At 34.9% G+C, this 25,781-nt stretch overlaps 3 protein-coding genes across 4 annotated transcripts; 1 reads left to right on the forward strand and 2 right to left on the reverse strand.

Annotated features, from left to right (window-relative positions):
- Positions 1–3,955: 3,955 nt before the first annotated feature.
- Positions 3,956–4,675, forward strand: LOC120076493. Its single transcript, XM_039030342.1, has one exon. The coding sequence runs from the start codon at positions 3,956–3,958 to the stop codon at positions 4,673–4,675; it is 720 nt and encodes a 239-aa protein (XP_038886270.1).
- A 4,998-nt stretch (positions 4,676–9,673) lies between these two features.
- Positions 9,674–18,130, reverse strand: LOC120087010 (cleavage and polyadenylation specificity factor subunit 2). Its single transcript, XM_039043854.1, has 18 exons — positions 17,865–18,130; positions 17,335–17,503; positions 16,603–16,699; positions 14,957–15,083; positions 14,750–14,865; positions 14,497–14,591; positions 14,235–14,386; positions 13,901–13,958; positions 13,701–13,808; positions 12,947–13,193; positions 12,062–12,246; positions 11,576–11,668; positions 11,244–11,342; positions 10,834–10,965; positions 10,706–10,750; positions 10,433–10,600; positions 10,235–10,309; positions 9,674–9,882 (listed from the first exon to the last, which is right to left on the reverse strand). The coding sequence occupies exons 1-18, from the start codon at positions 18,011–18,013 to the stop codon at positions 9,781–9,783; spliced, it is 2,217 nt and encodes a 738-aa protein (XP_038899782.1). The 5' UTR covers positions 18,014–18,130; the 3' UTR covers positions 9,674–9,780.
- A 2,001-nt stretch (positions 18,131–20,131) lies between these two features.
- Positions 20,132–25,554, reverse strand: LOC120084142 (signal peptide peptidase-like 1). Of its 2 annotated transcripts, XM_039040046.1 has the most exons (5): positions 25,419–25,497; positions 25,095–25,172; positions 23,475–24,393; positions 21,509–21,706; positions 20,132–20,574 (listed from the first exon to the last, which is right to left on the reverse strand). In XM_039040046.1, exons 3-5 carry the CDS (start codon positions 24,270–24,272, stop codon positions 20,461–20,463), a joined length of 1,110 nt encoding a protein of 369 aa, XP_038895974.1. In that variant the 5' UTR covers positions 24,273–24,393; positions 25,095–25,172; positions 25,419–25,497; the 3' UTR covers positions 20,132–20,460. The 2 variants fall into 2 exon arrangements, with proteins under 2 accessions (XP_038895974.1, XP_038895971.1); XM_039040043.1 differs by lacking the exon at positions 25,095–25,172 and having other exon boundaries at positions 25,419–25,554.
- Positions 25,555–25,781: the final 227 nt, after the last annotated feature.

The following is a 25,781-nucleotide window of genomic DNA, read 5'->3' on the forward strand; positions in this document are numbered from 1 at the left end:
TAATTAATTAAATTTTTAATTAGTTAATTAAAATTAAATCAATTTTTCATTTTTAAATTCAATTTTTAACACCTTGCCCACTATCTAAATGCTAATTAAAGTGTCAATTAGCTGATTAACTTAGTGCTTGCATGTATCAACTGATAAAAAGGTTTAATTTATGAATTTGAAGACTTATGCAACCAGTTTTCTACATAAATTGTGAAAAATTAATTTTTCACTCTTAACTCTCTTAAACCCATCTCAATTTTCTCAATTTTGAGTTTTCACCACTCAATCTAAGGTTGGAAATAGTAGAGAAGCTCCTCTTAGTGGTCTGCTAAGGATTTGAAGTGAATCTACAAAGGTATACACAAATGAAACTCTCTTTGTATTGAAACTATTTTAAGCATGCTTTTGAACTCAAATTAAGTGTAATTAGAGTGCTTAATGATTCTATTTGCTTCCACTTTATGCATGTTTATCTTATCAGTTTGGTGCGCTTGTGGAATATCATATTTGTAGCAAGATATACAACAATCTAAGTATCACAATATACAATAGATGGTTGAATACTAGGTATACCCAAATCATGAAGTAGAGAAGTTAACCGAACCAATTCACATGTTGTAGATGCAAGTGCCTTGTACTTTGCTTCAGTTGATGACCTTAACACATTGTTTACTTCTTTGATTTCCATGAAACAAGAGAATTTCCCATGAAAATATAAAAAACCTGAAGTAAACTTCCTTGTGTCAAGGCAAGATTCCCAATTCGAATAAGCGAATGCTCATAATTGAAAGGAATTTGTGGGCTAAATAAGAGTACCTTGACCTGGAGATGATTTTAGGTACCTTAGTAAAAAATGAGTTGCTATCGGATGAGATTTACATGGCCAAGCAACAAACTAACTAAGTTTGTTAATAACAAATACAATGTCAGGTCTTGATATGGTCAAATAGAGTAATCTTTCAATCAATCCTCTATATTCAGATGAATCAGAGAGCACATCCGCATCATAATTCTTAAATTTCACATGAAGATTCATTAGTACATAAATAAGTTTAGCACCAAGATGACCAGTATCTTCAAAAATTTGTAAAGTATAATGTCGTCGAGAAATAGAGATACCTTTAGAAGATATAACGAGTTCAAGTCCTAGGAAATACTTTAGAGGATCAAGATCTTTCAATTTGAAATGTTCATTCAATAAATGTTTGAGCTGATCAATGAGTTGCTTATTAACACTAGTGATGACAATGTCATCCATATACACCAACAAAGCTATAAAAGTATCTCCAAATCCTCGAACAAACAAAGAATAGTCTGCCTTTTATTGTTGAAATCAAGGGAGACTAAAGCATTAGAGAACTTTTCAAACCACTGACGAGAAGCTTGCTTCAAACCATAAATCGACTTCTTTAATCTACGAACAAGTTTTCCATTGTTAATAGACACACAAGCCTGATATCCAAGTGGTAAGTCCATGTAAACTTCTTGAAATAAGTCATCATGGAGAAAAACATTATTGACATCTTACTAAAGGAGGGCCAATTGTAAGAGACTGCCAATGTGAGGAGAACTCGAACAGTGACTAGCTTTGCAACGGGGAAAAAAGTTTCAATGAAGTATAATTCTTCCTGTTGAGTGTAATCCCTTTTCTATGAGGCAAGCTTTATACCTCCCAATAGATCCATTTGCACGATGTTAATTTTTATAAATCCATTTGCAACCAATGTTGTGCTTCATTGGAGGCTAAGGAACATCCCAAGTGTGATTTTCTTCCATGGGTTGGAGTTCAAGGCACATGGCTTATTTTCAATGGTCATAAGGGACAACTTGATGATAGAATTGAGGCTTATAGTTAAATGCTATGGTCAAGGAGAGGGTTCTAAATTCAGGTGAAAGCTGATCATTTGATAGGATAGAATGAAGGAGATACTGAGTTGGAGAAAAGAGTAATGAAGCACCAAGGTAAAACTACAATAATAGTTTTGTAAGTAGGAAGGGGGCTTGATAGATCGTAATGTTCTATGAAGGGGAGGTTGTGAAGGATTTGAATGGTGTGAAACATATAAAGAGTTTGAAAGTCATGAAAAAGAGGGATCATTTTGAGAAATGGGGGGAGAATGATCAGGATTATTAGAGGAGGATTTGGTGGAATTACTAAAGTAGGTAGGGTATTTGAAAGGATGGGGTTCAAATTTTGGGAAGAGGAATTGGTGATTTCAATGTTGATGGGATTGTTCAAAGGTGAAGATATTGAGATAGGATTTGGTGAAGTGTCCAATGGGTAATGGGGAGGATGAGTTGGGATGTCAATGTCAAAAGTTTTTGGTAGTACTAGAATGGGGACAAAGTCAACAGTTTCATATTCCAATGTAACTTTATGAAAAGGGAAAATGTTCTCATGGAAAATCACATCTCTAAAGATGAAAAAAAATGGTTGTTGGCAATATCAAATAGCTTATAAACCTTCATGCCTAATGGATAACCAATGAAAATAGCTGGTGTAGCCCTTGGAGAGAATTTTGAACGACCATTGAACAAAGTTGATGCAAAACACAAGCAACCAAAGGTTTTTAGTATTGAGTAATCTGCCACTTGAGAGTATACTAATTCATATAAGTTTTCTACTTGAAAATAGGACAAGGTATCTGGTTAATGAGATGCATTGTTGTTAAGACATATTCATTATAGAAATGTAGAGGGACTTAAGACTGGAAAAATAATGCTCTAGCAATATTCAGGATATGTTGATGTTTCCTCTCTACTACAAAGTCCTATTCTAGTATTCCCACATAAGAAAATTGATGCACAACTCCTTTTTGTAGAAAGAATTCAATAAATTCTAATGAAAAACTTTAATTTTCTTACTATACTGAGTTTCAACATATTCAAAAAAACTGGGGTACAATATGCAATACATAAGATTTGTTCTTCCGCATAAAGACCCAAGTGAATCTGTTATGATCATCAACTAAAATAAGAAAGTACTTGTCGAATATGGAAAATCTCCTCTTACCTTGTACATATGATTTTATTCCCTGTAATTTGGGTTTACTTTTATTCTTTCCATATGTACATTTTTTGACTGTTATAAGTTTTTCCATAATTAGCTATCATAGTTGTATATATAAAGGATACACCCTCTTGTAAAAACATCACAAGAAATATAGAAAAAGTTTTGTATTGTAACATGGTATCAGAGCCAACTCTATTAATCTTTTCTATAGGTTTCACGTCTGAAACCCTAAAAAAGAAAACAGAAAATCTCAAACATACCTAGTAGCTGGAATCAGTGCACCAGAAGAAACCTCCATCGATTCCTTGTGTGAAGCTTCACATCCGAAGAAAAATGCATCAAACCTAGCCATCAATCTGAAAATCTGAAGAACAAAGTCTTCGACCGACGAAACACAGCCAAAACATAGTCTTCGACTGACGACCAAGAACATGTTCTTCAACCGGAAGTCATCGATCGATGACCAAGAATACGTGGGTGCTGATTCCCAAAATCTCATCTCCGATCGTGAAGATTTTTGGACCATGGGTGGAAAATGAAATCGCGGCAGTCATAATCATCGACAAAACCTCGAGTTAACGGGTTAAGTTGCGTCAAGTCGTGCGAACGAAGTTGGGCCAAAACTGGGTCAACGTCTTCTGGGTCGGATCGGGTCAACGGAACCTCGAGTGAATGGGTTAAAATTGCACCGGGCCACATGAACGAAGTCGGGTCGAACCGAGTCTGAGTCTTCTAGGTTGGATCGTGTGAAATCACAGGTCTGGACAAATTTTGATCAGTTTTTTATTTTTTTTGTTTTTGTTTTCCTATTTCTTGCTTAATTAATTATTTTGCCAATCAACAATTTTTTTTATGGCATCCATAAATTCTAACAATACTGAAGGGACCGTACTTCCAATTACTAATCACAAATTAAATGGAAGGAATTACCTACATTGGTCACAATCAGTTATGATGTTCATATGTGGAAAAGGAAAGGAAGATTACCTATCAAGCAAAAATCCTATCCCAGACCAAGTTGATCAAAGATACAAGAAATGGAAAGCAGAAAATAATATGGTTATGTCATGGCTAATCAACTCCATGACGACAGAGATTGGTGAAGGTTTTTTTTACTCTTCTCAACTGCAAGCGAAATCTGGGAAGCAGCTCGTGAAACTTATTCTGACTAAGAAAATATTGCAAAGTCATTTGAAATTGAAGGCAAAATTCATGAGCTACGACAAGGGGATATGCAAGTCACTCACTATTTTACTCAACTATCTCGACTTGTTCAAATTTTTGCTTGGCCTTAATAAAGAACTCGATGAAGTACATGGTAGAATCTTAGCTATTAAACCATTACCTAACATCAAAGAAATTTTTGCAAAAGTGAGAGAAGAAAGCAGGAAGAAACTAATGTTAGGAGTGACTGCCAGTTCAAAATCTGAAGGATCAGCCTTACTTGCTCAAAACCTCGGTAATGAGGTACATACAAATACTCATGATAACCATTACAATCGAAACCAGAACTACACAGGAAATGAGAATCGGCAACAAAAACCAAGACCATGGTGTGAATACTGTAAAAAACCAGGACACACTAAAAAAGTGTGTTGGGATATTCATGGAAAACCTCCAGATTGGAAGCCCATCAAAGGTGCAAGAGACAGACGTGGAAAGGCCTATTAAACAAGTACATCATCAGAATGTAACGTCAACCCTGAATATAATGTGTTTACTAAGGAGCAGTTGGACCTTCTCTAAAAACTATTCGGTTAACCAAAACCTACTAAAAAAAATCAAAAACCAGCGTAGCAACAATGGCACAATCAGGTAACTTTCTTTGGCCCCTTAATGCAACCAAAGAAAATTGTAGTACTTGGATTATTGACTCTGGTGCATCAAACACATGACAGATAACATCTCACTTTACACATACTGTAACAATCAAATTACTGTAAAGATTGCCGATGGTACCTATTCTAAAGTAATGGGAATTGACAATATGTTTGTATCTAAAGATCTAGTATTAGAGAATGTGTTGCATGTCCCAAATCTTAAATGCAATCTTCTTTCCATAAGCAAACTAAAATTTATGAAAAACTACAGTGAAACTTTTTACTCATATAATTGCATATTTCAGGATTTGAATTCGGGGAAGATGATTGGCAATGCTAAGGAAACCTCAGGTCTCTACATACTAGCCACAAGTCAAGAAGTTAGGTCTTAGCAAATCTCATTTTATTTCTAAAGACTATTATGATAGTACATCTAGTACATCTAATTTTATTGTCTCTAAAGATAATTATGTTAGTACATCTACTTTTGTTGCTTCTAAAGACAATTATGATAGTACAATAATGTTATGGCATAATCGTTTAGGACATCCCAATTTTCTATATTTGAAACGAATGTTTCCAGATATTTTCAATAAAAGTTCTCAAGTGTTTCAATGTGAGTCTTGTGAAATGGCAAAGTTGGCTTGATCCTCATATCCGGTAAGTGCATATAAACCCTCTTATCCCTTTTCTATGATGCATAGTGATGTTTGGGGACCTAGTAGAGTTCATAATGTAACAGGAGCTAAATGGTTTGTTTCATTTATCGACGATCACACTAGACTTACTTGGGTGTTTTTAATGAAAGAAAAATCTGAAGTTACTTCCATATTCCAGAATCTGTTTGTCATGATTCTCAATCTCTTTAGCACGAAAATCCAAATCCTTCACACTGACAATGCTAAGGATTATCTTAACATTTCCTTGAAAAATTTTCTAAATGAAAAAGATATTGGCCACATGAGTACATGTCCTAACACTCCCCAGCAAAATGGAATTGCGGAGAGAAAAAACAGACATCTCCTAGAAGTTTCTAGAGCTTTAATGTGTCAAGCTAACACCTCCAACATTTTTTTGGAGAGAAGCGGTTCTAACCACCACCTACCTTATTAGTAGAATGCCCTCTCGAATATTAGGCTTCAAAACTCCCTTACAAAAACTTAAGGAAGTATTTTCACATGATAGATAATTTTCTCAAGTCCCTTTAAAAATATTTGGTTGCACAGTTTTTGTCCAAGATCATAAACCCAATAAGAGTAAGTTAGATCCTAAGGCAATAAAATGCTTCTTTCTCGGTTATGCTCCAAGCCAAAAGGGATACAAATGCTACTCACCAACTACAAAAAGGTTCTATACATCCATTGATGCAACCTTCTTTGAAACCCAACCTTACTTCAAAAAGCAAGACACCATTGAACCTTCCACCCTCATAGAAAACGAAAAACGAAGGAAACCAAAAACTAGATATCATTGAAAAGAGTGCTCCGTATGTTCCTTATATACATGAAATAGATATTCTCAATCAAGGCCCACTAGAAAGTAAGAAATATCCTATAGTCTATACTAGAAGGAAGAACACCTTTGAACATGCACCAGTACTCAATCAAAACCCAACCGAAATACAAGAAAATCATGTCTCCAACTCCACAGCTGAAATACTTACTGAAGACATTGATCTTCCTATTGCAAAACAGAAAGGGGTAAGAATCTGTACGATGCATCCCATCCAAAACTACCTGTCCTACAAAAACCCCTCTCCCTAGTTTAAAGCATTCACAACTACACTATCCCAAGTTTACATTCCGAACAATGTCTATGAAGCCCTCAAGGACATTAATAGGAAGCAAGCTGTATTAGACGAAATAAAGGCCTTGGAAAAGAACCATACATAAGAAATAACAGACATACCTCCAAGAAAGAAAACAGTAGGATGCAAATGGATTTTCACCATCAAGTACAAGGCTAATGGAGAAATAGAGAGGTTCAAAGCTAGACTCGTCGCTAAAGGATTCACCCAATCCTATGGCATTGACTATTAAGAAACATTTGCCTTGGTGGAAAAATTAAATACTATTCGTGTTCTGTTTTCCCTAGCTGTGAATAATGATTGGATTCTTCACCAATTAGACATAATGCATTCCTTAATGGAGATTTAGAAGAAGTGTATATGGATATATCGGCCAGTGTAGAATCTACTCAAACCATAAATAAGGTATACAAACTAAAAAAATCCCTATATGGCCTAAAACAATCCCCTAGGGCGTGGTTTGATAAATTCTCAAGAGTGGTAAAGGAAAACGGGTACTCACAATGTCAATCTGACCATACTCTCTTCGTCAAACATTCTTGGACAAGTAAAATAGCAATTATCATTGTCTATGTAGATGACATTATCCTTACTGGAGACCATGAAGAAGAAATAAGAAATCTAAAATTTCTCTTAGCCAAGGAATTCAAAGTAAAAGACTTAGGCAACCTTAAATACTTCCTAGGAATGGAAGTGGCCTGCTCAAAAACAGGCTTAAGCATTTCTCAAAGAAAATATGTCCTTGACCTATTAAAGGAAACTGGAATGCTTGGATGCAAGCCTGCTAATACTCCAATTGACACAAACAATCACATAATCAAAGAAAAAAATCACAAACTGGTTAACAAAGAACAGTATCAAAGGCTAGCTGGAAAATTGATTTACCTAACTCACACAAGACATGATATCTGTTTTGTAGTTAGCTTTGTAAGTCAATTTATGAACAGTTCAACAAAAGACAATATGCAAGCTGTATACAGAATACTCAGGTACTTGAAAGGAACTCCAGAAGAGGGATTATACTTCAAGAAATCTAAGAGAAGAAACATCGAAATCTTCACAGATGCCGATTGGGCAAGCTCAAAAATAGACAGAAGGTCAACTTTCGGATATTGCACCTTTGTTTGGGGAAATTTAGTCACCTGGTGAAGTAAGAAACAATCTGTAGTATCCAGAAGCAGTGCTGAAGCAGAACTAAGAGCTCTAGCTCAAGGAATATGTGAAGGAACGTGGCTCAAAAGCATTCTATCTGAACTTAAAATCAAATTAGAAGAGCCAATGGAGGTACACTGTGATAATCAAGCTACTATCAATATCGCCAAAGACCCAGTCCATCATGATCGCATAAAACATGTGGACATTGATCGGCACTTTATTAAAGAAAAAATTGAAAAGAAAAGCATCTCACTCAACTACATACCTACCAAAAGACAAATTGCTAACATACTAACAAAGGCCCTTTTCAAAAATATGTTTGAAGACTTAAAAATCAAGCTGGGCTTAATCAACATATATTGCCCAGCTTGAGGGGAGTGTTGAATATGGAAAATCTCCTCTTACTTTGTACATATGATTTTATTCCCTGTAATTTGGGTTTACTTTTATTCTTTCCATATGTACATTTTTTTACTGTTATAAGTTTTTCCATAATTAGCTATCATGGTTGTATATATAAGGGATGCTCTCTCTTGTAAAAACATCACAAGAAATATAGAAAAAGTTCTGTATTGCAACAGTACTTATGACAAGCATATGAACTATTGAAAAGTGACCCCAAATATCAACATGTAACAGGTAAAAAACAACAGGAGATCTATGATCATGAGACTCAAAAGAAAGTCTCTCTGTTTAGATATATCACAAGGATATGCATTATATAGTAATGAAGAGTCAATCAATAAAACATCTTTAAGAGCAGATAAACGAGAAATGGAAGAATGTCCAAGCCTGGAATGCCAAATGGTAGATGATGCGTAAAACAACATTAACAGAAGCATTGGGTACAGAATCAACAACTTAATATGGTTGCTTAAGGATGTATAAGTCATCACGTACCTGCCCCTGCCAATCATCTTTAAAGTTGGCTTTTCCTTAATATCATAGAAATTAGTACAGAATCTCACGGACAAAGTATAATCAGACATCAAAACACAGACGAAGAGCAGGTTATACTGAAATTATGGTACATAAAGGGCATGATACAATCTAATGGATAAAAGAAGAGCAATTGTCCCAGCAAAATGCATTGGAATGCGTGCATTATTAGGAAGAACAACAGAGCAAGGGGCTTCAAATCAATAAACAGATGCTTTTGAAAACGTGTGGAAGCACCAGAATCAACAATCCAGTCATCAATAGAGGTGGATGTAGAGCAAATACCTACCATATGTATGATAGAATCAACATCATTCTTCACTGCAACAAGTTTGGATTGAAACATCGTGAGGATATTATGACATTGAGTAAGAGTATCTTTGATCAAAGCAAACGTCAAAGTAGGTGTTCCATAGACATATTCGTTGGTGTTGTTGGTAGAAGCATGATTAGGAGTTGGAGCTTTATGAACTTGATTATTTGACCTGCCCTTCTAACGATATCCAGGAGGATATCCATGTAATATGTAGCACTTGTCAATGGTATGGGCAAAGATATTGCAATAAGTGCAAAGACTTTGGACAAATCAAAGACTAGAAGGTTGCATATTAACTGAATGAACTATTTTTAGAAGGTTGATATATATATATCATTTTTTTAGCACTAATTCCAAACAAATGCTTATTGTGTTTCACTTGATCTAGGAGCAACATTTTCACTGAGCAGTAAACACCTCTCAACAAAATTGATCTTGGAGTTCCCCTAAGGAAGTTAAGCCGGCCATGGCTGCTGCTTTTACGAGCAACTGTAGACCCATCAACTTATGGTTAACCTGGCTTTGAGACCATGGTAGCATGAATTAGCTTACATTCTTCAGTTTCATAGACTACCAAAGCCATAAAAAAAAGTGGATTTTTTTTTTATCCGTCTAATTTCAGCAATGAAACATACCTAAAAAACACAATTGAGAAACAAGAAAAGATTAATACATTTTTTACTAGGCAGTTCATACTTAAAATTGCTGGATCTCTTCCATGTTCAACGAGGCATCTCAACTATAGCAAATAAAATTGTGAATACAAAAGTTCCCGAATTTTATAATAATCCTCACATAAGGGCCCTTCAATGACAACTTGATGTGTGCCAGAACCACCACCCTGCATAAATTGAATGTACTATATTTAATGTTTATGCTTAGAAGCAAGGCATGAAAATGGTATTAGCCAAACAAAACCATCACAAGCAAATATGCAATTCGTTTTTGGTATGAAGCTGAAACATGGTTCAAATTCGACAAGCAATATTAAGGGCATATTTGGATAGACCAGAGGAAAAAAATATTTTTCAGAAAAGTCATTTTTATTTAAACTCTTTTGATTAAAAAATTGTTTAAAATACACTTAGAAAGTGTTTCAGAAGCTATTTTGAGTAATTGGCGGGCACTTCAATTTTTTCCAAAATTGAACACTTGAATTTTTGTTTATTTTCCATTTTCTTGAAAGTTCTCACCTTTTGACTTGCATCTGTAACCTTGCGTAGGGTGACATACTCGCCACATCTCAAAGCACCCCCAGCAAATTCAACCTGCAATGCATATAGGACGACAATATCGTTCATTTTTCTTACTAAATTGTATATTTAGTGTCTATAAATGTCAAAAAGGAGCTATTTGTTTCCTTCCCTTGGGAGGTCCATAAGCAAAGGTACCTGTATTCCCTTGCTGGCAAGAAATTGTTTGAAGTCAGCCATTTTTAAATCACCAACAAGAACAGATTTATGAGGCGAAGCAGCCTTTGAGAGGGGAAGCAAAGATAACGTTTCATTCTCGGTCTTCCCTACTTCAGCATCAAGCCAAGCGATTTCATAATCTCCTAGCTGTATTTGAAATTACGTTAGATATCATAGGGAAGACTGCTTGTACTAATACAAAATACAAGCTGATTTTGAGAGGAAATTTGCTTGGATGTCCAAAAGCTTTACCTTCTTAAACAGCACATTACTCATCAGCTTCTCTGAAAGTTGTACCTGAAATTCAAGAATTGGAGATTTTCTTAGTCTCAGTATATGAAATGATAACCTGAAAAGGAAATGAAGAGTGCCGACTATACCTTATATGCACACAAATCAGAAGTAACATCAATCGTTTCTTCAATTTGGGGGGCATAGACATGGGGACAGACATTTTTAAGGCAATGTTGCTTAAGATGCTCAGTGGCCTCTGCGGTTCCATGCACCAAAACCTTCAAATAACAATGTAAATAACTAGGCAAAATCAAACGGTCGAATTGTTGATTAAAGTAGTTTTTGTGGTAAAATGAACAATGTCTAGTGAAAAAGCAAAAAGCTATCGCAAGTACATGGGATGTGGAAATTTAAAAATCCGACCAACTCAAAGAAAATTTTTCAGAGTTCACCAACTTAGCTTAGCTAAACAGAACTTTCTTCCTACAAGCTATAGTTACAAAGGCACAAGCTTATTCATACACAACGCAAGTGCAGTTGTAAGAAAACACCATACAAGCTTCAAGGGAGCAACGTGGGAGAGTATTGATTTAATTGATCTCCCATCTGAACGGCCTTCAAAATCCATGTAATGCAATGAGCATTTAACTTGGACCTGGAATGGGAAATTGCAGAAACATTTATTGCTTCGGTCAATAGATAAATAACTTGATCGTATCATCAAATTGAACATGGGAACAAAGATGATTAACGGAAAGCATAAAATTCAGCACTTGAAAAAAAATGTGATTGATCAGGAAATATATATATATGGGTGACAAATACACAATCGTGTGACTTCAGCCAACCAATATAAACCTTAACAAAAATTTAAGAAGGTCAACTTACTGTCAATTCGTTAGATACAACTTTCGAAGGCTTCATATCCAGAATCAAGTTAGCAGCAGTTTCATCTAGTTTTCCATCCACGTCCCCACCAGCCTGTAAGCATGATTCTTGTAAATAAGCAATCCATCCAAAATGACAAATGACGAAGGGCATACAATTCAGTTTCATCCACAATGAAAAATGCTGGTTTCTCATCAATATCAATAATAACAGAACAACCCCCACCCACCAAAAGGAGGGGGAGAAAAAAAAATGGCTTCTCAACCAACCATAAGATAAAGAAAAGAAAAGGAAAAGAATCCCATTCTCAAAACAACCCAAACAGGATATTGCATTCCAAATGTTAATTAACAAAATATTTTTTATATTTTTCTATTTTCAAAACAAAACAAATCAGTTTCCTAAGTTTTACCACAAGAAAGACTTTCTATAAGAACCCACAACCTATCAACAATTTAACATTTCATTTCAATCAAATTATCTTACATGCATCGCTGCTTGGTCCATGTCTTCATCCTTAATTACATAATCGTCAGGATTGATTACTTCACCAAAGTCATCCCACGTGGAGGTGTTTTCATAAAAGGGAAACATTGGAGCAACGCTGGTTAAAGGAGGAACAAAACCATCAATTAATATGTCTCTGAACGCACCTCCATGTGAACCCCCTACTGCAAGATACAATCAGACAACCAATCAATTCCACTAAAAATTATTAAAACATATGTTAAGGAAATTTCAATTAAAAAGAATAATGATAAATAAATAAACAAACTTTTATAGGCATGTATGGAGAATTGCCACAATAATTACTAAACGCCCATTAGCCAAAATACGAAGAAATGCAGGGAGATTTTACAATAAAGTGAAAAAATGGAAATTGATTCAAAGCAAATAAAAAATCACAGATCATTTGAAGATTGTAGTGAAGATAAGGATCCTCTTTTCTAGTGTCACTGAAATGCATGTATGTTCAGAGGACTGAGAAAAGATAATGAGACCTTAATAAAATACCCGGTATTGTCCAAGCAATAGAGAGACCCTAAGTTATAGATGGGCCTCGGGAAAATTATAGCATTTCTACACCATGTTAAAGAATACAATCTTCTCCATTAGCATTTAAAGCTAACCAAAAAAAATCGAAGTAGAAACCTGATCCATCAGAGCAGCAAGTAATAACTCGGTGTTCTGTGTTTCCATGATAGAGTTTGGAAAAATATTTTGCTAAATATTTATGTAACCAAATTAACAAAATCCCACTTTCACTTAAAATATATTTTCCAATTCATGTAGATAGAAAGGATGTTCATAACTTCCTTACTGAAGAAAATTTGCACGTGTCTAGAAAACTGCAGTTATCAATCATCATACCATCTGGTGCTACATTACTGCTAGCATCAATGATCATTGGATCACCAGCATCATTATCAGTTCCATGAGATGCTTTAGATTGTTCCTCCTTAAGCAAACTAGCCTTAAGAGCTTCCTCCTTTTTCCTGTTTTGCTCTTCTTCATAAGCAATAAGCTCATCTCCAGTCAAAGGGACTCTCTTAGACACAGTTACCTTAACAGCTTTGGGAGGTGGATCTGCTTGAAGCATGCGGGCCAAAGTGCCAAACTACATTTTCCAACTGATGGGGTTATGCATTCACAATATAGTAGAAGTTATAAGAGTTTAAAGAAGCATGCAGTTGAGCAAGTACATACAGAAGGTGAAAAAAGAAAGAAAGGAAAAAATACTGCTTCAACTTCCAAGCACAGTCATATCAGGACATGCTCAAGACACCAAGAGTATACTTAAGACTACCAATGAATCACTGACTATTGTTAGAAAAACTATCTACTAGAAAATTGAAGCAAAAGGAGATTAAACATATCCTAGAACAATAAACAAAGAAACTTTCAATACGATTAAATGTGTTTTAATTTTCTATGAAGAACCTCTATTCCTATGGAATATATTTGAAAAATGGTAACAAAGATGGATCGAACGCATTTATGCAACTGTAACAAATAAATTTTGGACAACAGTTACTAAGTTCCAAGTGAAGATAAATAGAAAATCAAACAGGAAAAATCATTAGAGTCTGGAGTGCTAATCAAGTAAACAAGTTACTAAAAATACCTGGCCTCTTTCAGAAAAAAGGACGAGGTTTTTGGCATCCATTGCCCAGTCAACAAAAATGTCATGTGAGTAACCAGCTTCCAAACTAGCCATTGATGCTAGAACCACCTATAAGAGACCCCACATGAACGCCAATTCAATTGAACCTCAAGCAAAAGGAGGCAAATGTTAAGCAAAATTAACAATTTGTGGCAATGAACCTTTGGACCATCTGGAGCATTATCAAGTTCACTTTTGTTGATTAGAAGGGTAACATGCCTGCAAGATTTAGAACAACAGCCTGATAAGAGTTCCTAGTTCCATTTGTATCACTTCACACGGCACTCTGCTATACTAAAATTTATTTTAGTCTATCTCAATTTCTTTAATCAAAAGTAAATACAGCATGTTATCAAGTGTGAAATATGTCACGCTTGAACCCTCAAGACAATGGGAGTTACTGGTAACTACCCCCTGTTTCTTAACTCCTTTCTTTTTAAATGAATTAGTTTCCTATCAAAAGACAAAAATCTTAACCCTTGAAAGTATACTTACTTGAGAAGAAAAGCGTTGTTCCGTGTGTGTTCAAAAGACTTTGCTATTGTATCACTCATCCACTCTAGGAAACTCTTGATATAATCAATTGTGCTGGATGCAACGTAGGTTAAAAAGAAAATGGGATAATTTAAACTTTCCTCTTCCCAGTACTGCAATAATAACAATCAGACAGAGAATATTACTACTTAATTAATACAACTAAAAACTTTTAACTGAAAGAGAAGAAAGGACAAAGGATTTTTATCTTTCCCCAACTAACCCATTCCAAAATTTGAATAAGCTCCAACACTCGCCCAGCAGTATCAACAGGAAGTAAGACATTGCCATTAGCTCTTAAAGTCTTCTGAATAGTATCTATGTTAATCAAAATGGTAACATTTATCAACAATTCTTGGCAAAAATGACTAAGCATCCTTAACAAAGGATTTTTAGAATACACATTTTTGCTACAAGTAGGGCATGGAGGAGGATAATGAGGCAAGAGGTGGAAGCTCAGGCAGGATTCTAAGTACCTCCAAATTCTTTGTCCTTTTGCCGTCTATAAGGCTGATTATTTAGAGCATTATAAGCATCAGTTATCAATACAGCAGGTCGCACGAATGACTCTAGAATTGTTCCGTTCAGATGCCTGATAGTTAGTTAAATAAGTATTGTGCATTATACTTTTGCGTGAGTGATCTTTACACAAATGATGTTGCTTGTAACAACAGTTAATATACCTTTCCTTGCGGTGGTTGAAGTCAACAGCATATATAACATCTTCTCCATCCTTAGTTATCTTCCATAGGGTTCCCCCCAAGAGATGTCCAGCCACATGAGGTGCAATAACTATTCCCTCTCCTTTGCCTGTCACAAAATATTAGAGAAGAGAAGGAGAACCGGGCGCGGGGGGGTGGGGGGAGGTGGGGTGTGTTGGAATTAGTTATGTACAACCTAAGTATTGGTAAACAAACAGTAAGCACTAACCCTCTTCCTGAGTGCTAAACGGAACAATATTTGGCTTTTGGTCTTTACTTTTCCTTTGTTTTGAGATATCCACTTCTTTTGTTGAAAATATTGAGGGGCGTTTGAAACAGGGACTATCCTAAGACTATAATAACTACCTCTTACTACTGTAAATACTATTTTGTAATCCCAATTAGCTACATTCAACACTATTTCAAAACTCCGATTTGCTACAGTTTTTACTATTTTACATTCATCATTTTTTATTCTTTGCTATAGTGTTTGCCATTTCCTTCTCAAACTAAAACAATCTACACCCCAAACACAAACTATTATAACCCAACTATAATAACCAACTTTTTGCCCCAAACGCCCCCTGAGTGGTTTCAAGTCAGCCCTTGTTTTGTTAAGCTGTCTGGCTTCCTCCATATTATTTTATTGTTCTTAATGAAAGCTTTGTCTCATCTAGCAAAGTGAAATAGATTTTAAATTGGAGCCTCATTTAGTAGATTTGTAGTTTCTGTTAGCCTATTGCTTTTGCTTCTTTTGTATTGAAGCTCTCCTTTATATTGCCTTCATGTATTTTTTCACTTATTTTCAAAGAAAGACGGTTTCTTCATCAATAAAATTTACAGAGTATCTCATCGCTACACGAACTATGGAAAATGAACAATTCAATCTAAGTAGTGGGCCATGTTAATATAGGTTAGATAGCTTAACAATCCAACACTAATTGGAGTGACATTCAAACTCGATTGTTATATATATATATATATATAAGTTTAATATCAAACACTATGCAAACAAGCTCGAGCATGAGGATACAACAAAATAAGAGAGCAAAGAGAATTTATGTGAATAAGAAACAAAAGCTTTGAAGTACAAAAAAGTAAACAAAAGGAGGGATGATAAAGGAGTTCAAATATTAAACGCTTAAGTATATCAATGGTATGGGCATATTTTACACCGAATTTCCTTATCATTTAAGAAATTGAATAATGATAAATACTTTACTCTGGTTTTCCATTGCTTTTCTAAGCTTTTGTTATAGAGTGTAGCATCTTTGGAAGCATGTCATTGGCTTCTTTAATTTCCCATAGGACACATATCTTAACTCCTATATCATACCATACATTACAGAAAAAGTATTTCAGAAAACATGTTGTTGCCATGTGCATGTCCTATGGTTCTTTCTCTTTTTTTTTTCCCCCTTCTCTTTCCTTTTAGCTTGAAAAAGGACAGTCATTTGTAACATATCACGTCATAACATGTTTGTGCTTCCGAGATGAATGACTGAATGGCTTTCCAAGAATCATAAGGTGGGATCATTGGTATAGACAACACACAATCATTAGGCAACCAAGAGAAAGAGGGATCAATTAGCTTTGATCTAACAATAAACAAGATCAAGAATACCCACCTGAAAGATGATGATTCTGGGAGTATGTTAGTCTGGTTACAACTTGGAACGCAGAATCGATATCATCCAGTGTAAATAAATCAAACTCTGATACTTGCTGCAGAGGGGAAAGAGGACGTTTTCATATGGCAACACCCAGCATCAAGACAGTTAAGAAGAGCCAATCGAATGAAAAGCTAGTGTAAACTAAACACCAACTAGGAATCAACGGTAAATTTGTGATGTAGAGATTATTATTCTGATTTGAATAACAAAATGAAATGCCGGCAATAGATTAGCATCACCGTTCTAACAAAATACAAAAGTTGGATCTGCTAATGATTCCCCACCCCCCACCCAACCACAAGTAATAAAGAAAAATAAAATTCTTTGGGACAGCATATAGCAAAAATTTCAAAGGTCCAAGCCCACATATAAACTGGCGAGTGAAGACTGACCTAGATAAGTTAACTGCATAAATATCATACTTAAACTAACAAAAACTTGCTAGGTCAGTCATCACTCATATAATTGTAGGAATCTACCCCTCAAACAAAAAGACTCCTTTCTTTACTGCACTCCAAACTTCAGGGCACGCAGACAAGCTTACTAGATCAAGATCTACAACTTGGTCCTTGAGTAAAGAAACTTGAGGGCCAGTACTTTTTCAAAGTCTAGCTAAATAGTGTAGTGGCTTGTTTTGATTTGGTTAATTAATAACGTTAAGAACCAAATTACAGGAAAAACCTTTACCTTCCTCGCGATGAACTGATCATACATTGTAAGAAGACCCAATCGGTACACGGGTTCAGTGGAAAAAACTGGAGCAGAAAGTCCAAGTTGTTTCATAGCATAAGGAAGAGCACCGAGGTGAAGTGTATCAGGATGTGATATCAAAACTGCATCAATCGTCGATGCCACCCTGAAATACCACATTACGTATTAAGGGCGAGAATTAAACAAAAATAAAGAACTTGTAGAGCTTGTAGCCCATTCGCTGAGAAGCCATTTAACCAATGAGTTACTATTCATTCTTATCCTTTTAATCCACAAAAATTATTCGATTCAAAAGTAAGTAGAACTTCCAATGAAGCATTCCAGTGATTTTCTCAGCAACCTAACACGTTTCAAAACCGGCAAAAACAGCTAGGGATCACTAATTTCCTAAAGCAGCCAGTACCAGTATAGTAATCTTTCAGATTGCATTCAGCAGCTTCGATACAAGGAACTTAAGAATTCAGCTCAAACAAAGAAAATTACGAAGAAATACTGAGAAAGCGAACCTGGATAAAGGTTGAAGAAGAGCAGGATCGAAGTGGTCGTTCCAACCGCAGTCGATAAGGAAGTTGAAACCGTCAACAGAAACCAAATACGATAAAGGATTTTCATTGTACACCCCGCAAAGAGGTGTCACTTGAACAGAGGTGCCCATTGCTATGTAGCTCCAAGCTCTCTGCAACTCCCTTGTTTTGGAGGAGGAAGGAGGTATTAGGGAAAATGGAAAATGGCGGGGCGGTTTTTTTCCCTTTTTTCTTTTCTTTTTTTTTCCTCTCTTTTTCCCTATCAAACGGCACGGCGTCGTTTTCTTTTCTTTTCATTTCTCTTCTTTTGAATTTTGGAGTCTATGACCTTGATTTGTACTTAATAAAAATTATGTTTAAATACTATTTTTATCCTTGTAATTTGGTTTCGGTTTATTTCAATCTCAGTACTTCGAACATATTTATTTTGATTTCTATACTTTCAATTTTTGTTCATTTCAATCTTTATACTTTCAAAATATTAATTTTGGTACTTACACATTTATGTTTGATTCATTTTGGTCATTATACTTTTAAGAAATGACTATTTGGTCCATTCATTTTTCATTTTTATAGTTTTGAAATGTTTTTTTTTTTTAAAGTCCATGGACCAAAATGACTATTTTGAAAGCACAATGACCAAAATAAACAAAAAATGAAAATATAGGGTAAATGAACCGAAGCCAAAAATTTTGGGACTAAAATAGTATTTAAACTTAAAAATCACGTAGCTAATGAAAATAATGATTTATATCACTGGTATATAGATGTGTTGGCGATCACAATTATGTGGTTCGAACTGAGGTTTTTGTACGGATGACCTCCTTGCAAGTGTCTTTATGTTTTTTGACTCACCCCTCACAAATGTATGAAATCTTTTCTTTTCTTTCTTTTTCTTTTTCTTTTTCTTTTTTTCTTTTCTTTTTCTTTTTTTTTTTTTGCTATTGCGTTATCTCTAATGTGATGGTCATCCCTATCGCAATTAAAATAAAATCACAACAAACTATGAGAAAATTGGAGAAAACATAACCAGCTTACGCATTTTGTACCTTATCACGTTAAGAATGACCATGTATAGCCCTAACACGATAATTATCTCTATCACAATCTCTCTTTTTTCTCATAAAAAAGTGCAATAAATTGTGAGAAAAATGGAGAAAACACAACAAAAAAATTTTATCGCGATAGAAATGGTTATAACAATAAACATTCTCATCCATAACGTGATACGTTATGAAATGCGAGAGTAAAATATGACGTAAGCAATAGGTTAGATTTCATACGTTTGTGAGAGGAAGTAAAAAAAAACATAAAGGTCAATCTACTAGCAATGGGGGAGAAAACATAGCATGTCGCAACAAAAGCTTGATTTGAGGCGTCAACAAAACACTGACGTCTGTTCCAAAAACAAAAACCCCTTAAAAAAAGAATAGTGGAAGAAGAATAAATCGTTTTTTTATTGAACATATTTGCTCATTTTGACCACTTTATCATATTATCATATTTTATCATACTAATTTCTACTCTATCTTCTCGGAGCTCATTCTCTAGAGAACTCCATTTTAAGCATTCTGCTAGATTCTTTCCAATCTTCTTATTTTATGATCTCATTGGAAATCATATAAAAGATGATTTCTATTTAATATAGCGATTTGGGCAAGTATTTTATGATTAAGAAGCGACAGCCTCTTGTACAGACCGTATATGAACCTACTATAACTGAAGTCTACCTTATTGGATCATACTGCATTTATTTGAGCGATCCACAACTACTGAAAATTTCTTTTTTTATCTACCTCTATCCTGATAAGCTGAAGCCAAAGCTCTTATTTTTTGTTGAGTAATTCGAATAAGTCTTGAATAAGCCCCTCGCAAGCTTGATGCAGATAAACAAATTTTTGTTCTACGTCTCCCAGCTAAGATCATTTGGGAAAAAGGGGAGAAAAAAAATCGTTCAAAACATTATCCGTGTTATTTATTTATTTTAAAAAAAGGGTCAACGTCCATCGCGGCACATCTGTCTTAAAAATTACATCCATCTTCATTCATGCACGAAGACTCTAAAGTTTGAGATTTCTCAAATTTGATTCAACTTTCATTTTTATCAAGTTTTTAAGCCTCTGTTTTTTACTTAAAATCATTAGGAAAATTTGCGAACTGCATCCAAAAGTTCCCAATGGCCAACTAAAAAGAAAGAAAGGAGAAAAAAAATTCCAAAATCTTGAGTATTTTTTGTGAAAATCAAAAGATAATAGTGTTTAATATATATAAACATTAGGGATGCATACCCATATATCAAATGTCCCCAGATACATCATCGAATTTTCAAGAATTCTCTTTCAAAAGTGGGAATGAAGTCGACGTGTAATAATTTTCTTTTCCCCTCATCATCCACACCAGAATTGTAGCATTTGACCCTTTTCACTAATGAGTTGGGCATTTAAACAGAATTTTTGTAAGGCGTTCAATTTCATACAAATGACAAATGTTTTCAAAGGGTAAGCATTTGATACAGCAAATGACTTTACAACTCATCTTCATGAACAAAAGGGGGGCTTGCGCGGAAGAGGTGAGTGATTCAAACTACTTCTACTACTTTATCGTTGGGGTTCAGCGAGGGACCTTCCCATAACTCCACAAAATCCTTCCTTATCCAAGATATGGCAATAACAGGTCCTAATGTAGAAGGCACCTGAAGATACCATTACGAATACAAGCGTAATTAGCAGATAAGTAACCCAAAGGTACGATTCAGAAAGTACACATAACAACAAACAATAGTTCAGGATGTAAAGCAATCCAAGGATCTCTCTCAATCTCGTTATCAAAATACCCCAAAAGCTACGGTTAGAATACCTCCTAACAAGAACACTCAAAAAATGCAAAGAACAGAAAGAATACTAAAGATAGAATTATATATTGTAATATCCATGAAGAAACTACGACATATATCATAGCCTTTCGAGAGGGCTAGTCCTCCCAATTTTCCCAAAAGAAATCTCTACAAAATTCTTCACACCCTTGCTTCCCAACCCGCTCCCTCTATTTATAACTAAAAGTCCTAACAAACTTACTACCTATTTATTAATATGCTCCTTCTAATAACCATACTAATATTCTCTATGAATAATTTTATTATATCTCTAGCTAGGCTCTCACAGCTAACTAGAAAAAATCTCGGTTATAATGTATTGTGAAGTATCGATAGCAACAATAACTGGATGTAAAATGATCCAGGGACTCTTTCATATTCCCAAAAGACAAAAGACCTAGGATAGGAAACATATCAGATATAATGTGTTAATATATTGAGAATGTAATATTTTGGGAGGAAAAAAATTGAGAATGTAATATTACAATTGCAGATGTGGATATTCGCATTTTCAACAAGAAATCTTTCTATGTTTAGGTTAGCGTTAATGTATTATTTTATGAGGGAGAAAATTTACAAGAACAGTAACTCAGGATGTAAAAAAATCCCAAAACTCCAAGCTCTCTAAAAATGTCATTTAACTAACTTGATAACTTCAGAAATGTGGAGGAGAACAGAGAAGCAGAAATCTTTTTCCAATAACCTAACCATTATAAGATACATGAATGAAATAGAAAAGATGAAACGGCAATACCAGATATAATAGAGCAGGTTGAGGTGAGTGAGTCAAAATGCCAGCTGCTAGAGCGGTCACCAGCCCAATGGCATATCCAGGCAGGGCATACCAAATGTACTTGTGGCCTCTTGTGTGGATATCCAAGAGATTGACTGTATCCCTACTTTTCCGGTGGTCAAAACAAAGAACTAGAGCTAGAAACATGGCAGGAATTGCCTACGATGAGAAAGAACCAACGTTAAGAAAACACCTTAGAAATATAATAGAACTGATCACCATCACATAACAAAATGGAATGGAATGGAATTCACAACGAAACCTTCTACAACATTGTATAAAGTTGCTAGGGAATGTTTAAACTGCCAATTGTACCCACACAATATTTTCTACCTCAAGTTTTTAAATAATGCAAAACTATTTTCTTCACCTCCTACATTCATCAGATCATTGCCCTGGGTTCACCGTTTCCAAGATCAAATACTATGTTGAATCCTCAAGCATCAAAGTCACCTCAGAAGGTTAACATCCAAAACAAGTAGCACAAATTTTATTGAGAGCATAGCTGCCATCACATTCAACGAAACAAGAAGAAAATATTTGATAACAATGTCACCACAGAAATAAACCAGATGTGACTAAGTGGCTGGAGTCTTCCCCTTACTTTTGTATATCAATTATTAATGAAGACTATTGTTACTCATAAACTATAAATACAAATATTAAACAGTTAGATATGACCATATAACATTAAAAATAAAATAAACAAACAACAAGCTAGACACCCTAACTTCATGCTCAGTGCTCATCGTAGGCTGGTGGCTTATGTGCAAAAAGACGAGACATCACATTCCTCTCCTCTAATTCCAAACAACCTTTCTCAGATATGTAAGAAGTCCTCCTTTCTTCTACATTTGGTAGACACCCTTTCAACATGCAAAAAGATTCTTTGGACTCAATTCATTATCAGATTTTTTCTTTTCTTTTCTTTTCTTTTCTTTTCTTGAAATAGGTTAGAGAGAAATGGAAGAGTTCTTAAGGATGATGAAAGATCCACTGGACACTTTCGGGATGTTTTCCTTTTGTTACTCCGAGGAAACATATGCTCCTTTTTGTACAGTTTAAGTTTTCCTTGGTATGCATTTAGACTTACATCCCCTCTGTAATGTCATATTTTCAATGATATTAGATATTCCTATTGAACTTGTACATATACAGACAAATGTATGTAATTCAAATCTCTTCATTTTTTTTTCTTATCAAGGATATATGCTTTAACCAACTGAGCAATTCCCAAGTTTGCAGCAATTCTATAACATGAAACCCTAGTTTTGGGATATTTCATTAACTCGGATGAAAAGGATTGTTTCATTTTATAGATAGAAAATCTTACAGAAATAGATCCCTAAATATCCAGATGCAAGCAAAAAACAAACACTTCAAATAATGATATAATATAGCATATCATTGAGCTGCAAGATTTTCTGACCTTCATTAAGGGGTTGTCTGGCCCACCAACTTCTTAAGTTGGTGTAAACATCTCAACTTTAATAGTAAACACTATTGAACTTGCACATTTATCATGTAACTCCATCTTCCCATTTTTTTTATACTTTTCACATTTACCAAGGAACTTTATCTTCCCCTCTATTTGTACTTTCCACATTTACCAAGTAACTCCATCTTACTTTCTTAATCTACTTTTCACAATTATCAAGGAACTCAATTTTATAACTCACCCTAAACACAAATTTACTAACTCCAATATCTTAACCCTAGACGACTTATCAACTCCACTCAGTGGGCCAAATGTCCACTAACATTGTAATTGTATTTTAACAACAGGTTGCTAATTTCATGAGGTCTTTCTAATGAAAGATGAACATACAAATGGATTTGCAAAACTGAAGAAAACAAGAATATTAACAACTGTTGCTGGAGGAAATTATATGAATAAAGATAATGCAAGGAAAATACAATTGCATACCATATCACCAAGACCAAGCATCATGAAATCAGTGGCACTTTTTCCTGGAAGGACTCCACCAAGTAAGTTCCTTGGAAAAACTATCTTGACAGGTAATTCCAGCTTCTTAGTTATCAATTGCAGCCCAGGAAGACTCAAACTATTAGCAACTGTGTGAACAGGATTTGATGCTTGCTGAGTTGCTACAGATACCATTACATTTGCCCCAAAGAATCTCTCAGAGAAGAAGACCCAGAATATATCATATACAAAGAGACAAACTAGGAGCATTGCACATATTTTAACATTAGGGAGACGTACATGGCTGACAAATGCAACACATATTGAAATTCCTAACAAATTGTTTAGTATCCAATGCCCAGAAACAAGCCAAGCTGCAACTAAACCAGAACATGCCAACAACAATAACCCTTGAATACGTGTAAATGACTTGGAACAACACCTTGATACGTAGGGATCAGCCAATCCAAACTGAGACTTTAAATAGGCCATGTAAGGAGATAAACAGAAGAAGAGGGATGAAACAGAAGCAACTGCTGTGAATGCAGTAAGAAGTTGGGACACGGAAGAAAACAGGTAGAACATCAAAAGCAAACTGCAAGAACTCATAACTGGGATCATTAGCGCTTGGGATCTGTCTAAGGTAATAGATGCTTCTGAAAAGTCACGGTTTCGCTCCATTTCCTTCCCATAATTTAGGGCCCGGAAAGCAGATCCAAATGTAACAGCCACTGCAGTCACAATGAGAGTGGCAGGTGCAGGCTCCAGCAAATATAGAAGTTTCCATAAAGACTCCATAATGACCTAATTGCAATTCTTCAACTTTTTTCTCAATTTTAAAACTCCTAAAATTGTAAATTTGGCAACCAAAGTTGCATTCTTTCTCTGATGTAAGCCTGACCAGAGAAATTCATGCAACCTGCAAACCAAAAGCAGTCGTTAATTAACTAAGGAAAATACACACACACACAAAACATACAGCAAACAAAACCAAGAGTTATCTTCAAAACAAACATGAAAAAGAAAGAAAGGTCCTGCCTGCACGACCATTGGATTGATACCAGAGGATAAGTGGAAATTTTCAAACTATAAGCTGAACTGGCTTGTTATAAAACCTTAAGCTTAATTGTTCGTCAAAAAAATTATTGACAAGCCAAGTATTGATGATTGTAGATAAAGTGTGAATAGTACAATAGAATTTCCATAAGAAGGTAGATTAAATAGATCCATACAATACATCAAGAAATTTCTTCTTAACTCAAAAATCTGTTGAAACTTGACTCAAATATGAAGAACCATTTAAATCCTCGCTTTCAATGATCTACTCTTTTAAGGCCTCAGGGAAAATAGTACTTGCATACGCGGATATGCAATAAAAAAATGTTATGAACTTTTTTAAATTGAAAATGGAAAAGGAATAATCAACTTTCCAGAAATATTGTCATCATATTCATAGCTTTGTAATTCAAATGAATAGCTCTGACAATCAATCCAGATAGTATCCATTCAACTCGCAACTAAATCAGTAGACAGAATGCAATATGGGATCAACATTAAGATGAATTAGCCCAAGAACCGAGAAATTAACAAACACAATCTATGGTTACATCAACTACCAACCGTCGTAAGGCTTCAAATATTAATTTCTCGAAACAAAACCCCGGTTTCCTTGGTAGCCAGACAAGAGGTCGACAGGACCTGGAAATGCAACTCCCATTATGTTTCCAATTGAAACACCAGTCAATTGAGAATATTTATCCACAAAATAAGATATATCTAGGGTGAAAAAACATTACAACAATACAATCCTACGAGTATTGTAGTGATAACAAGCGCAGACGCAGAATCATATACGAAAATAATAAGCGATCATGGTTCTTGAAAGCCAAGAAGATTGCCAAATTAGGGTTCGTCGAAATCGGAGGATTAACGAAGAAGACTAACCTTGGACTTTGAAGCTGTTGAAACTCAGGACCCTCCCTCTTGGCCACTCTGAAGTCTGATCAAACAAATCTATTTGCTCGAAGTGGGAAGCTAAATGGTAAAGGAATTTTATTTCGCTAAATTACAGAGTAGCCCTTCTTTGGATGTAATCACGATGTATTTTTATTATTTTTTTTTTTAAATACTTAATGGATTTTAGTGAGGGCGTTTTTGGTAGAAATTTTGAAAATATAATTTTTTTTAATATTCTGAAATATTTTGAAAACAAAGGGATGGGATGAAAACATAATTGTATTTTATATTTTTTTTTTTTGTATATTCAGAAATTAAATTTCAATTTAAATCATTTTTCTGTTAATAATA

This window comes from Benincasa hispida, chromosome 1 (genome assembly GCF_009727055.1).
Source record: "Benincasa hispida cultivar B227 chromosome 1, ASM972705v1, whole genome shotgun sequence".
Taxonomy (NCBI): domain Eukaryota; kingdom Viridiplantae; phylum Streptophyta; class Magnoliopsida; order Cucurbitales; family Cucurbitaceae; genus Benincasa; species Benincasa hispida.

Coding starts and splice junctions, on each gene's coding strand:
- LOC120084142 (XM_039040043.1), bottom strand. CDS start 24,272: ATGGAGTCTTTATGGAAACTTCTATATTTGCTGGAGCCTGCACCTGCC. Junction 21,707..23,474: donor TGCTTGGTCTTGGTGATATG/GTATGCAATTGT, acceptor TTCTCATCGTAG/GCAATTCCTGCCATGTTTCT. Junction 20,575..21,508: donor AACCTGCTCTATTATATCTG/GTATTGCCGTTT, acceptor TGGTATCTTCAG/GTGCCTTCTACATTAGGACC.
- LOC120076493 (XM_039030342.1), top strand. CDS start 3,956: ATGATGTTCATATGTGGAAAAGGAAAGGAAGATTACCTATCAAGCAAA.
- LOC120087010 (XM_039043854.1), bottom strand. CDS start 18,013: ATGGGCACCTCTGTTCAAGTGACACCTCTTTGCGGGGTGTACAATGAA. Junction 15,084..16,602: donor CCAGAATCATCATCTTTCAG/GTGGGTATTCTT, acceptor ATTTTGTGACAG/GCAAAGGAGAGGGAATAGTT. Junction 12,247..12,946: donor CAGTAATGTAGCACCAGATG/GTATGATGATTG, acceptor TGTATCTTGCAG/TAGGGGGTTCACATGGAGGT.